Source organism: Pristiophorus japonicus, chromosome 14 (assembly GCF_044704955.1).
Source record: "Pristiophorus japonicus isolate sPriJap1 chromosome 14, sPriJap1.hap1, whole genome shotgun sequence".
Lineage (NCBI taxonomy): Eukaryota > Metazoa > Chordata > Chondrichthyes > Pristiophoridae > Pristiophorus > Pristiophorus japonicus.
In genome coordinates this window covers 109,403,487-109,414,833 of record NC_091990.1, presented here as the reverse complement: position 1 = coordinate 109,414,833, position 11,347 = coordinate 109,403,487, and the positions used below count along the sequence as shown (strand labels likewise).

General features: G+C 49.7%; 1 protein-coding gene across 1 annotated transcript in view; it reads right to left on the bottom strand.

Annotated features, from left to right (window-relative positions):
* Nucleotides 1-872: 872 nt before the first annotated feature.
* LOC139280036 (basic helix-loop-helix ARNT-like protein 1) overlaps nucleotides 873-11,347 on the bottom strand; it is a 71,382-nt gene continuing 60,907 nt past the window's right edge. Inside the window, exons 18-20 of the mRNA XM_070899479.1 lie at nucleotide 11,240; nucleotides 2,125-3,070; nucleotides 873-1,767 (exon numbers count right to left, since the gene is read on the bottom strand). Coding sequence (XP_070755580.1) covers nucleotides 2,913-3,070; nucleotide 11,240 — 159 coding nt within the window. The 3' untranslated portion in view covers nucleotides 873-1,767; nucleotides 2,125-2,912. The remainder of the gene's footprint in view (nucleotides 1,768-2,124; nucleotides 3,071-11,239; nucleotides 11,241-11,347) is intronic.

Genomic DNA, 11,347 nt, shown 5'->3' with positions numbered 1-11,347 from the left:
CCATTGTTAAGCAATGTGAACTCGTCAGAGATAAATCAGATGTATCTGGTCAATAATCAAGCCATTACCTGGATGAGAGAACCCCGAGCGGCAGGAAACCAGAATAAAAGAAAGCCATTAAGCCCCAGACCGGTTGGAAGCGAAACCCCATCGCTGGAATACACATGGGCCACTCAGACAGAAGCCTTGAAACAAGGAAAAACTTTATTGGGCCAGAAAAGGCAAAGAGATTTGGGATATAAAAGGTGGCTGCATGGCCATAACTCTCTCTCTCGCTTCACCTCTACACGGATCGAGTACTCCATCTGGGACAGAAAGAAGAAACCATAGGTAGTGGGGAATCAGAAGATACACGTTTTCACCAGGAGAAGCCACTGAGTGAGGTGGTGTGTGTTCTCCCAACCAAGCCTTAGAAGGGTTTTAGTGGGAAGGTTTTGCTGCAAGGACCATAGGGGTATGCCCAGCCAGTCGGTACAGATTCGGGGGTACACTATGGATCCGAGCAGAGGGTTTAAACATTGGCTATTTCACGATAGGGGTGGTTTAGACACGCCAGGGTATTGGATTGTACTAAATCATCATTGTGTTTACTTGTAGTTTTGCTGTATTGAGGTAGCTTTAATAAAAGCATTGACGGTTGAGACCAAGGTATTTGTCCGTGATTCATTCATCCGTTCAGTAATCAATCCCAGGTCTCGAACTTTTGTAACGTGGGAGTGCATCGAAAACACCCAAGGGAAATCACTTACAGGCTGGAGGAGATTAGAGATAGGGAGGGGTGAGAGCCATGGAGGGATTTGTAAACAAGGATGAAAATTATGAAACTCCATTACCTTTGTATCATGCAGCAAACTGGATGGAACTCAGTCAAATTCTCCTAAAATCTTCATTTTTATTTTGTCTATTTTTCCTGTATTCGTCAAATAATTCCCGTCCGAGCTGCCGGAAAAGGGGAGTCTCGGCCTCGACTCTCCCTTCGCACAAAATCTTCACCGCACTTTTACAACCTTGCTGAAAATGGGGTCCGTTCACTTTTTTTAAAAAAAGATAAAAGCTAAATGTATAATAAAGATTAAAATAAAAAAGCACAGAAAGACTTGCATTTATATAGCACCTTTCACAACCACTGGACATCTCACAGCGCTTTACAGCCAATGAAGTACTTTTTAGAGTGTAGTCATTATTGTAACGTAGGAAACGTGGTGGCCAATTTGCACACAGCAAGCTCCCACAAACAGCAATGTGATAATGACCAGTTAATCTGTTTTTGTTATGTTGATTGATGGATAAATATTGGCCAGGACACCGGGGATAACACCCCTGCTTGTCTTCAAAATAGTGCCATGGGATATTTTACGTCCATGAGAGAGCAGACAGAGCCTCGGTTTAACATTTCATCCCAAAGCCGGCACCTTGTGCAGAGCTCCCTCAGTACTTCACTGGGAATGTCAGCCTGGCTATTTGTGCTCAAGTTGGACTTGAACCCACAAGCTTCTGACTAAGCTTCTGAGAAGAGGGAAGGTGACCCACTGAGCCACAGCTGACACGTGTAAAGGTGCACAGCAGAGCTCCACACTTGCATACAGACACAGAACACTGGAATATCGCCCGCCGTACGGGCTGAGGAGGCGATGGGAGATTTCCATGGACAACAGGTCAGGCAGACACACTGATCAAACAAGGGGATTTAGTATAAGGGATCAATTAAAATGAGTCTTTTTTAAAAATACAATCAGGATCGTGTCTCTCTGTTGGAGCAAACTGTACCTTGGGATGGAAGAAGAGGACAAAGAGATTAATGTCGGTATAAATCCCGCTTACACGCTATATACAAATATTTTACGGTTAAAGTTTTAAGAGGGCAATTTCTCGCTCTTTATACAAGGTGATTTCTGTAAAAAAATAAACAAACTGTACAAAGCGACTGAACAAGATGAACTCTTGCACTTTAAAAACAGCATTTGACAGCTAATACATTAAATATTTATATGTATATATATATATATTTTATATCTAGGACGGTGCAATGCAGGAATAAAAAAAAACTATGACACAATTAGTTTTTTTTTTAAACAAGAGATTATGCACATTGGGAATCTATAGTGTGTAAAAAAAAAACCATACCTGTGCAAAGTTAGGCTCCGGAAATTTTTTTTGCGAGAAGTGGGAAATGAAACGAAAATCCAGGCTTGAAATATCCTCTGAGGGAACTGGTCAGTCACTCAAAGTTAACATAGCAACTTCACAGCCCGGTTCTGTCACGTCGGATTGGACCCTATACTCTCTGGCGTTTGGAAAAGTGAGAGATGATCTCATTGAAACATATAAGATTCTGAGGGGGATTGACAGGGTAGATGCTGAGAGGATGTTTCCCCTGGCTGGAGAGTCTAGAACTAGGGGGACACAGTCTCAGGATAAGGGGTCGGCCATTTAAGACTGAGATGAGGAGGAATTTCTTCACTGAGAGGGTGGTAAATCTTTGGAATTCTCTGCCCCAGAGGGCTGTGGATGATGAGTCGTTGAGTATATTCAAGGCTGAGATCGATAAAATTTTAGACTCTCGGTGTATCAAGGGATATGGGGATCGGGCAGGAAGGTAGCGTTGAGGTCGAAGATCAGCCTTGATCTTATTGAATGGCGGAGCAGGCTCGAGGGGCCGTACGGCTGACTCCTGCTCCTAAATCTTATGTTCTCAAGCACATTGGGTGGGGGCGTGCCTGATGTGATTTATGTGGGATCCACACATGAAAGTCTTAGCTACGTGCAAGTCGATAAGCAACGGGCAGACACACACACACACACACACACACACACTTGGCAAAAGGTCCAATGAGCGGCTCCATCAGTGTGCGACTCAATGCACTCCTGTTTATATAAACGTCTCGGGGGTGTGGTCGCCACTTCGAGATTGTTCAGAGGGGCCACGGCAAGTCACTGAAATCGACCGGACCTCCCAGCCCTGTGTCAGCCTCCAGAAGGCTCATGATCACCGCCATGGCAGCCTCGTCGTTGCTGGGACTGCTCGACGAACGCTCCTCGATCAGGTCGATACCCAACAGAGAGTTGCCACCTGGAAGATGGATGAGAAAAGTGAACCTGGGTGAAGGAGGAAGCAAGGTACAACAGTTTGGCGACTCATGCCAGAGACCGCAACCACAGACGGTCAGAGGTTTTACAAAAGCAAAATGCCGCGAGACGCTGGGGCTTCCGAAATAAAATGAAAGTGCTGGAATCGTTTGGCGGGTCATTGACTTAACAACAACTTGCATTTATATAGCACCTTTAACGTCGTAAAACGTCCCAAGGCGCTTCACAGCAGTGTTATAAGACAAAACAAATAAATTTGACACCGAGCCACACAAGAAGAAATTACAGCAGGTGGCTTGGTCAAAGAGATATGTTTTAAGGAGCGTCTTGAAGGAAGAAAGAGAGGTAGAGAGGTGGAGAGGTTTAGGGAGGGAGTTTCAGAGCTTGGGGCCTAGGCAACAGGAGGCACAGCTGCCGATGGTTGAGCAATAAAAATCAGGAATGCTCAAGTCGGCAGAATTCGCGCAGATATCTCGGGGGGGGGGGGGGGGGGGGAGGGGGGCGGCGGGCGGGGTTGTGGGGCTGGAGGAGATTAGAGAGATAGGGAGGGGCAAGGCCATGAGGGATTTTTAAACAAGGATGAGAATTTTGATGTCGAGGCTTTGCTTAACCAGGAGTCAATGTAGGTCAACGAGCACAGGGGTGATGGATGAGCGGGACTTGGTGCGTAAGATTTTATGAAATGTAGTGTCCAATGGTGCTTGCACTCAGCGGAGAAGCCTCACGAGCTGTAAATTTGAATATCATAGAATGATACACCTCAGAAGGAGGAGGCCATTCGGCCCATCGTGCCTGTGCCGGCTCTGTGAAAGAGCAATCCAATTAGTCCCACTCCCCTCTGCTCTTTCCCCACAGCCCTGCAAATGGTTGCTTTTCAAGTATTTATCCAATTCCCTTTTGAAAGTTACTACTGAATCTGCTCCCACTGCCCCGTCAGGCAGGGCGTTCCCGATCACAACAACTCACTGCGTAAAAAAATTCTCCACATCCCCCCTCTGGTTCTTTTGCCGATTGCCTTAAGTTTGTGTCCTCTGGTTACTGACCCTCCGGCCAATCGACACTGCTCCTCCTCAGTTACTCTATCAAAATCCTTCATGATTTTGAACACTTCTATTAAATCTCCCTTTAACTTTCTCCACTCTAAGCAGAACAACCCCAGCTTCTCCAGTCTCTCCATGTAACTGAAGTCTCTCATCCCTGTTACCATTCTAGTAAATCTCAACACCTTTTCCAAGGCCTTAGGAACATTGGAACATTAACAGAAGGCTATCAATCTCCACTTTAAAATTAACAATTGACCCCCAGCATCAATTGCCGTTTGCAAAAGAGAGTTCCAAACCTCTACCACCCTTTGTGTGTAAAAGTGTTTCCTGACTTCACTCCTGAAAGGTCTGGCTCTAATTTTTAGACTATGCCCCCTAGTGCTAGAGTCCCCAACCATAGTTTATTTCTATCTGTGTCAGCTGTGGCTTCTGAGTCAAAAGATTGTGGATTCAAGTCCCATTCCAGAGACTTGAGCACAAAATCTAGGCTGAAAGTGCAGTGCAGTGTTGAGGGAGTAGTGCGCTGTCAGAGGTGCCGTCTTTTGGATGAGAGGTTAAACAAGACCCCGTCTGCTCTCTCGGGTAGAAGTAAAAGATGGTTAAACAAGACCCCGTCTGCTCTCTCGGGTAGAAGTAAAAGATCCCATGGCACTAGTTCGAAGAGAAGGTTGGGAGTTATCCACGATGTCCTGGCCAATATTTATCCCTCAAACAACATAACAAAAACAGATTACCTGGTCACGATCACATTGCTGTTTGTGGGAGTTTGCTGTGTGCAAACTGGCTGCCGCGTTTCGCACATTACAACACTGACTACACTCCAAAAGTTCCCCTGAATATCCTGAAAACTTCGATCAGATCACCCTGAACCTTCTAAATTCTAGGGAATACAATCCTAATTTGTGTAATCTCTCCTCGTAACTTAACCCTTGAAGTCCGGGTATCATTCTGACATCCTTCCCAAAGTACAGTGCCCAGAATTGGACACAATACTCCAACTGAGGCCTAACCAGTGAAGATGCCTGTTATTAGATGCAATAACTGCAGAATGAATAAGTGAAAAAAAATGGTCAAGGAATATTACCAAACACGAATCTGTAGGATAGCTCCTGTTGGCTGAGTATTGCAGCGCTGTATAGCCTTTATACACGCTGGGTTTCGGTTGAATTCCTCAAATCAGATGCCAATAAAAGTGTTCAGTATTAACTATATCAAAGCACTTGAATTGCAGGGCTTGGCTGGAATAACCAGCTATTTCCACAGCCCATGAATTATCCCTTATAGCCGTGAACTGCTGCTGCACCAGCAAACTATCCAGACCCCCAGGTAATGGGGCCAAGTTTCCACAGGAGTTGCTCATTTTTTTTGGAGCAACTAGTTTTTTTTGGAGTATCTTAAAAATCGCAATTCTCCACATTTAGTTTGCGCTAGTTTCAGTGAGTTAGTTCAGTTTCTTTTAAGTTAAATTTTTTTTTCCAAAAGGGGGCGTTACCAACCTGTTTTGGCCATTTAAGCAAGTTTAGACAGCCAATAGTTACTCCAAACGAACTTAGGCCAGCATATGTGTCCACTTTTGACCGCTCAGAAAAACCTTGCGGACACTTTCGAAATCAGGCACAGGTAGCCAGAGATTGGGGGTGGGGGGGGGAGTTAGAGGATTTTCCAAACACTAAACACCTTCACAAGAACATTGAAGAAGCATAAGTACATTTAAAGCACTAAGCAATAAACTAAGCAGTACATTTAAACACCAAGCACTAAACAAAGCCCAAAAATAAGCATTCAATAACAAATAAAAAATACAAGGAGAGCACCAAGACTTAAAAAGCACAAAAAGTAATATGCAATTAATGAATAAAAATAATAAAAAAATAGAAGGATAGAGAGAGAGTGTGGAGGGGGGCGAGAGAAAGAGGAGGGGAGGGCGAGAGAAAGAGGAGGGGAGGGCGAGAGAAAGAGGAGGGGAGGGCGAGAGAAAGAGGAGGGGAGGGCGAGAGAAAGAGGAGGGGAGGGCGAGAGAAAGAGGAGGGGGGGCGAGAGAAAGAGGAGGGGGGGCGAGGGAAAGAGGAGGGGGGGCGAGGGAAAGAGGAGGGGGGGCGAGGGAAAGAGGAGGGGGGCGAGGGAAAGAGGAGGGGGGCGAGGGAAAGAGGAGGGGGGCGAGGGAAAGAGGAGGGGGGCGAGGGAAAGAGGAGGGGGGCGAGGGAAAGAGGAGGGGGGCGAGGGAAAGAGGAGGGGGGCGAGAGAAAGAGGAGGGGGGCGAGGGAAAGAGGAGGGGGGCGAGGGAAAGAGGAGGGGGGCGAGGGAAAGAGGAGGGGGGCGAGGGAAAGAGGAGGGGGGCGAGGGAAAGAGGAGGGGGGCGAGGGAAAGAGGAGGGGGGCGAGGGAAAGAGGAGGGGGGCGAGGGAAAGAGGAGGGGGGCGAGGGAAAGAGGAGGGGGGCGAGGGAAAGAGGAGGGGGGCGAGGGAAAGAGGAGGGGGGCGAGGGAAAGAGGAGGGGGGCGAGGGAAAGAGGAGGGGGGCGAGGGAAAGAGGAGGGGGGCGAGGGAAAGAGGAGGGGGGCGAGGGAAAGAGGAGGGGGGCGAGGGAAAGAGGAGGGGGGCGAGGGAAAGAGGAGGGGGGAGGGAAAGAGGAGGGGGGAGGGAAAGAGGAGGGGGGCGAGGGAAAGAGGAGGGGGGCGAGAGAAAGAGGAGGGGGGCGAGAGAAAGAGGAGGGGGGCGAGAGAAAGAGGAGGGGGGCGAGAGAAAGAGGAGGGGGGCGAGAGAAAGAGGAGGGGGGCGAGAGAAAGAGGAGGGGGGCGAGAGAAAGAGGAGGGGGGCGAGAGAAAGAGGAGGGGGGCGAGAGAAAGAGGAGGGGGGCGAGAGAAAGAGGAGGGGGGCGAGAGAAAGAGGAGGGGGGCGAGAGAAAGAGGAGGGGGGCGAGAGAAAGAGGAGGGGGGCGAGAGAAAGAGGAGGGGGGCGAGAGAAAGAGGAGGGGGGCGAGAGAAAGAGGAGGGGGGCGAGAGAAAGAGGAGGGGGGCGAGAGAAAGAGGAGGGGGGGCGAGAGAAAGAGGAGGGGGGGCGAGAGAAAGAGGAGGGGGGGCGAGAGAAAGAGGAGGGGGGCGAGAGAAAGAGGAGGGGGGCGAGAGAAAGTGGGGGGGGCGAGAGAAAGAGGAGGTGGGAGAGAGAAAGAGGAGGGGGGGGAGAGAGAAAGAGGAGGGGGGGAGAGAAAAAGAGGAGGGGGGGAGAGAAAAAGAGGAGGGGGGGAGAGAGAAAGAGGAGGGGGGAGAGAGAGAGAGGAGGGGGGAGAGAGAGAGAGGAGGGGGGAGAGAGAGAGAGGAGGGGGGAGAGAGAGAGAGGAGGGGGGAGAGAGAGAGAGAGGAGGGGGGGAGAGAGAGAGAGGAGGGGGGGAGAGAGAGAGAGGAGGGGGGGAGAGAGAGAGAGGAGGGGGGGAGAGAGAGAGAGGAGGGGGGGAGAGAGAGAGAGGAGGGGGGGAGAGAGAGAGAGGAGGGGGGGAGAGAGAGAGAGGAGGGGGGGAGAGAGAGAGAGGAGGGGGGAGAGAGAGAGAGGAGGGGGGGAGAGAGAGAGAGGAGGGGGGGAGAGAGAGAGAGGAGGGGGGGAGAGAGAGAGAGGAGGGGGGGAGAGAGAGAGAGGAGGGGGGGAGAGAGAGAGAGGAGGGGGGGAGAGAGAGAGAGGAGGGGGGGAGAGAGAGAGAGGAGGGGGGGAGAGAGAGAGAGGAGGGGGGAGAGAGAGAGAGGAGGGGGGAGAGAGAGAGGAGGGGGGGGAGAGAGAGAGAGGAGGGGGGGAGAGAGAGAGAGAGGAGGGGGAGAGAGAGAGAGAGGAGGGGGGAGAGAGAGAGAGAGAGGAGGTGGGGGGGAGAGAGAGAGAGGAGAGGGGGGTGGGTGAGAGAGAAAGTGGAGAAGGGTGTCATGTATTCAACTATCTTTGTAACCCATGTATAAGCTGACCTAAGTTGTATACCTTGAGAACACTGACCACAGGGGGCGAACTTGTGGGAGACACTCCTAACCTGGACTTTCCGGTATAAAAGGGGAAGCTCCACCCACCATCTGTCTCTTGAGGTCTTGGTAATAAAGGTAACTGGTCACAGAGTGACCTTCTCTCAAGTATGGGCCTCATGTACATTTATACTGTATAGTAAGGACATATTATTGGCGACGAGAAACTGGGATTTAAACCACGTGAGCATGGCCAATAGCAGCACAGACGAGAGGTACTGTATTGGTGATGATTGGGACGACTTTATTGAGAGACTACAGCAAAGTTTTGTCACTAAGGAATGGTTGGGACAGGATTCGGCCGACAAACGCAGAGCTCATCTGATGGTTTGTGGATCCAGAACCTACTCTTTGATGAAGGACCTTCTAGCACCAGAGAAGCCGGCGGACAAGACGTTCGAAGAGCTCAGTAAGTTGATCGGGGAACACCTTAAACCGGCGAGCAGCATGCACATGGCGAGACACCGGTTTTACACGCACCAGCGACGAGAAGGGCAAAGCGTTCCTGACTTCGTGGCAGATCTCAGGCGACTGACGAGCCTATGTAAGTTCCCAGACGCATGCAGAGCGGAGATGCTGCGAGACTTTTTTTAAATTGAGGGCATCGGGCACGCTGGGGTTTTCAGGAAACTGATTGAGACCAAAGATTTGACCTTGGAAGCGGCGGCTATGATAGCCCAGACAATTATCTCAGGGGAGGAAGAGACCAGAATGATTTATGGCAAAAGTCTTGGCTCAAATGCGGCAAACGACCAGGGAGTTAACACTGTTAACGCGAACGCGGCACACAGTTCTCTAGGCAGACAAGGGCAAATCGGACATGCCCCAGCATGCAGTCAAACCCGAAGGGAGAATTCAACAGAGAAAATGGCTAGCTGAACGGCGATTCATGCCATCGCAATGGACAATACGGCCAGTAATGGGGCCATCAACATCTGTTAATGGTGCACTTAAGGACAGTTACAGAGACAGTCAGAGATGAACAACTGGTAATGGACCTTTTGTTTCCAACAACGGGGCCTCCAGCTCATGCTGGAGGTGTGGAGGCAAACACCAGCCAGAGCTTGCAGATATCAGCAATATACCTGCAGAAACTGCAACGTCAGCGGTCACTTGGCGTGTATGTGCAGGAAGCCTGCAGCCATGTTGATGTACGAGGAGAACAAGCCCGATGTAAACCCTACAAGGCCAATGAATACTGGGGGAGTGGGGGGGAGGGAGGGAGTGGGGGAGGGAGGGAGGGAGTGAGGCAGGGGGGGGGGGGGGAAAGAGTGGTGGGGGAGGGGAGAGGGGAGCATCGTTAAACAGACGAGCCTGCCCAGGGTCCCATCCTATTCACATCTTGCCCCCAATCTCTTTGCTTTCTTGCTACCCCCCCGATCATCGCCAGACAGTCCCAAGGAACTCTCGATGGCCTCAGTCATCTTCCTTCTTGATGGTCACTTTTGCCAGCTCCTTCTCACTTTTTTGTTTGGCTTTCTGTTCCCGGGATCTCCTGTCTTCGATGACGGACATTGCCGTCTGTTCCTTCGCAGGTCGCAGCGGGGAGCCCATTCGGCCAGAGCTAGGGGCGGCATGCATCGGGCCCCTCCCACACAACCTGCAGCACACACACACACAGAATCTGGGGGCGAGGAGCTACTGCACACGTGTGCACTCTCTAGTGCGCACGTGGAGGTGTCCCGGCCCTGTTTTCAGTGCTGGGACCTGGCTCATGGAGGTGCGCCATTCTAACTGTGGGTGCAAACTTGGGCCCAATAAATGCACCTTCCACGTGACATTATCGGACTTGCAGGAAGCCGGAATTTCATTTTACAAAATGCAGGAATTATAAAATGGGTCGGACAGCACATGTAAAATGACAGATTAACCCCTTGGGTGCTGAGCCATCGGCAGAACTTGGAGCTGGACAACGAGAGGGTTCTTTAATGGGAACAGGAGACCATTCAGCCCTCGGGCCTGCTCTTTGATGGGAACTGAGCAATAGAAAAGGGCACAGGAGACACAGGTTTGCTGTTTTCACTCATTCTCCCCCATTACTTTCCATCTTTGCTCAGTCCCATTAGGTGACCGATCTCCTAGTTCCAATGAAGGACCCCAACCTCTCAGGATTGCCCAGGAGTCTCCAGAAACGAGGGGTTAATCTCCGGAAAACAGGTGCGAGCAAAACCCCGGGAGTTAAAAATATTGTGGATTTTTCTTTTTCTTTCTACAAACACTTTTGTTTGTTAGCTATAAAAATTATCGTAGATTGGTGGGGGAGAAAATATACTGTTTGATGGTGAGTCGAGAATCATCCAATCAGGTGGCGATGGCTTTCTGATTGGCTTTGAAGCAGAGCATTGTGAGGATGGATGTGTTGGCCGACCAATGGCGAGAGTGTGGGAACGGGGCAATCAGAGAAAAAAAAACTTGCCCATACAGTATCTTTCACGAACCCAGGACATCCCAAAGTGCTTTACAGCCAAAGAGATACTTTGTGAAGTGTTTTTCTTTTGTTCAAGGGATGTGGGTGTCGCTGGCAAGGCCAGTATTTATTGCCCATCTCTAAATGCTCTTGTAAAGGTGGTGGTGAGCCACCATTTCAGAGGGCATTTAAGGGTCAACCACATTGCTGTGGGTCTGGAGTCACTTCCCAGCCAGACCGGCTAAGGACGGCAGATTTCCTTCCCTAAAGGGCATTAGTGAACCAGATGGGGTTTTACGACAATCCGGTAGTTTCATGGTCACCATTACTGATACTAGCTTTTTATTCCAGATTTATTTAATTAATGGAATTTAAATTCCACAGTTGCCGTGGTGAGATTTGAATTCAGATCATTGGTCCAGGCCTCTGGATTACTGGTCCAGTAACATAATCACTCGATCAGATCACTCCTCAACCTTCGAGACTCAAGGAAATACAAGCCAAGTTTATCCAACCGGTCCTCATAATTTAACCCTCTAACCTTTCCGGATATTGAGATGTTTCTTGTCTGGAGTTTAACAATAAATTCTGTGAAATCGCAGAGTTTACTGCACAGGAACAGGCCATTCAGCCCGACAGATCCGTGCCGGTGTTTATGCTCCACACCAGCCCCCTCCCACCCCATCAACATATCCTTCTATTCCTTTCACCCTCGTGTATTTATTTAGCTTCCCCTTAAATCTCCTCAAATATGCTGTGTGAGAAAGAATGTAAAAGAATGTAATAAGTTCAGAGAAGGTTCACGAGATTGATTCCTT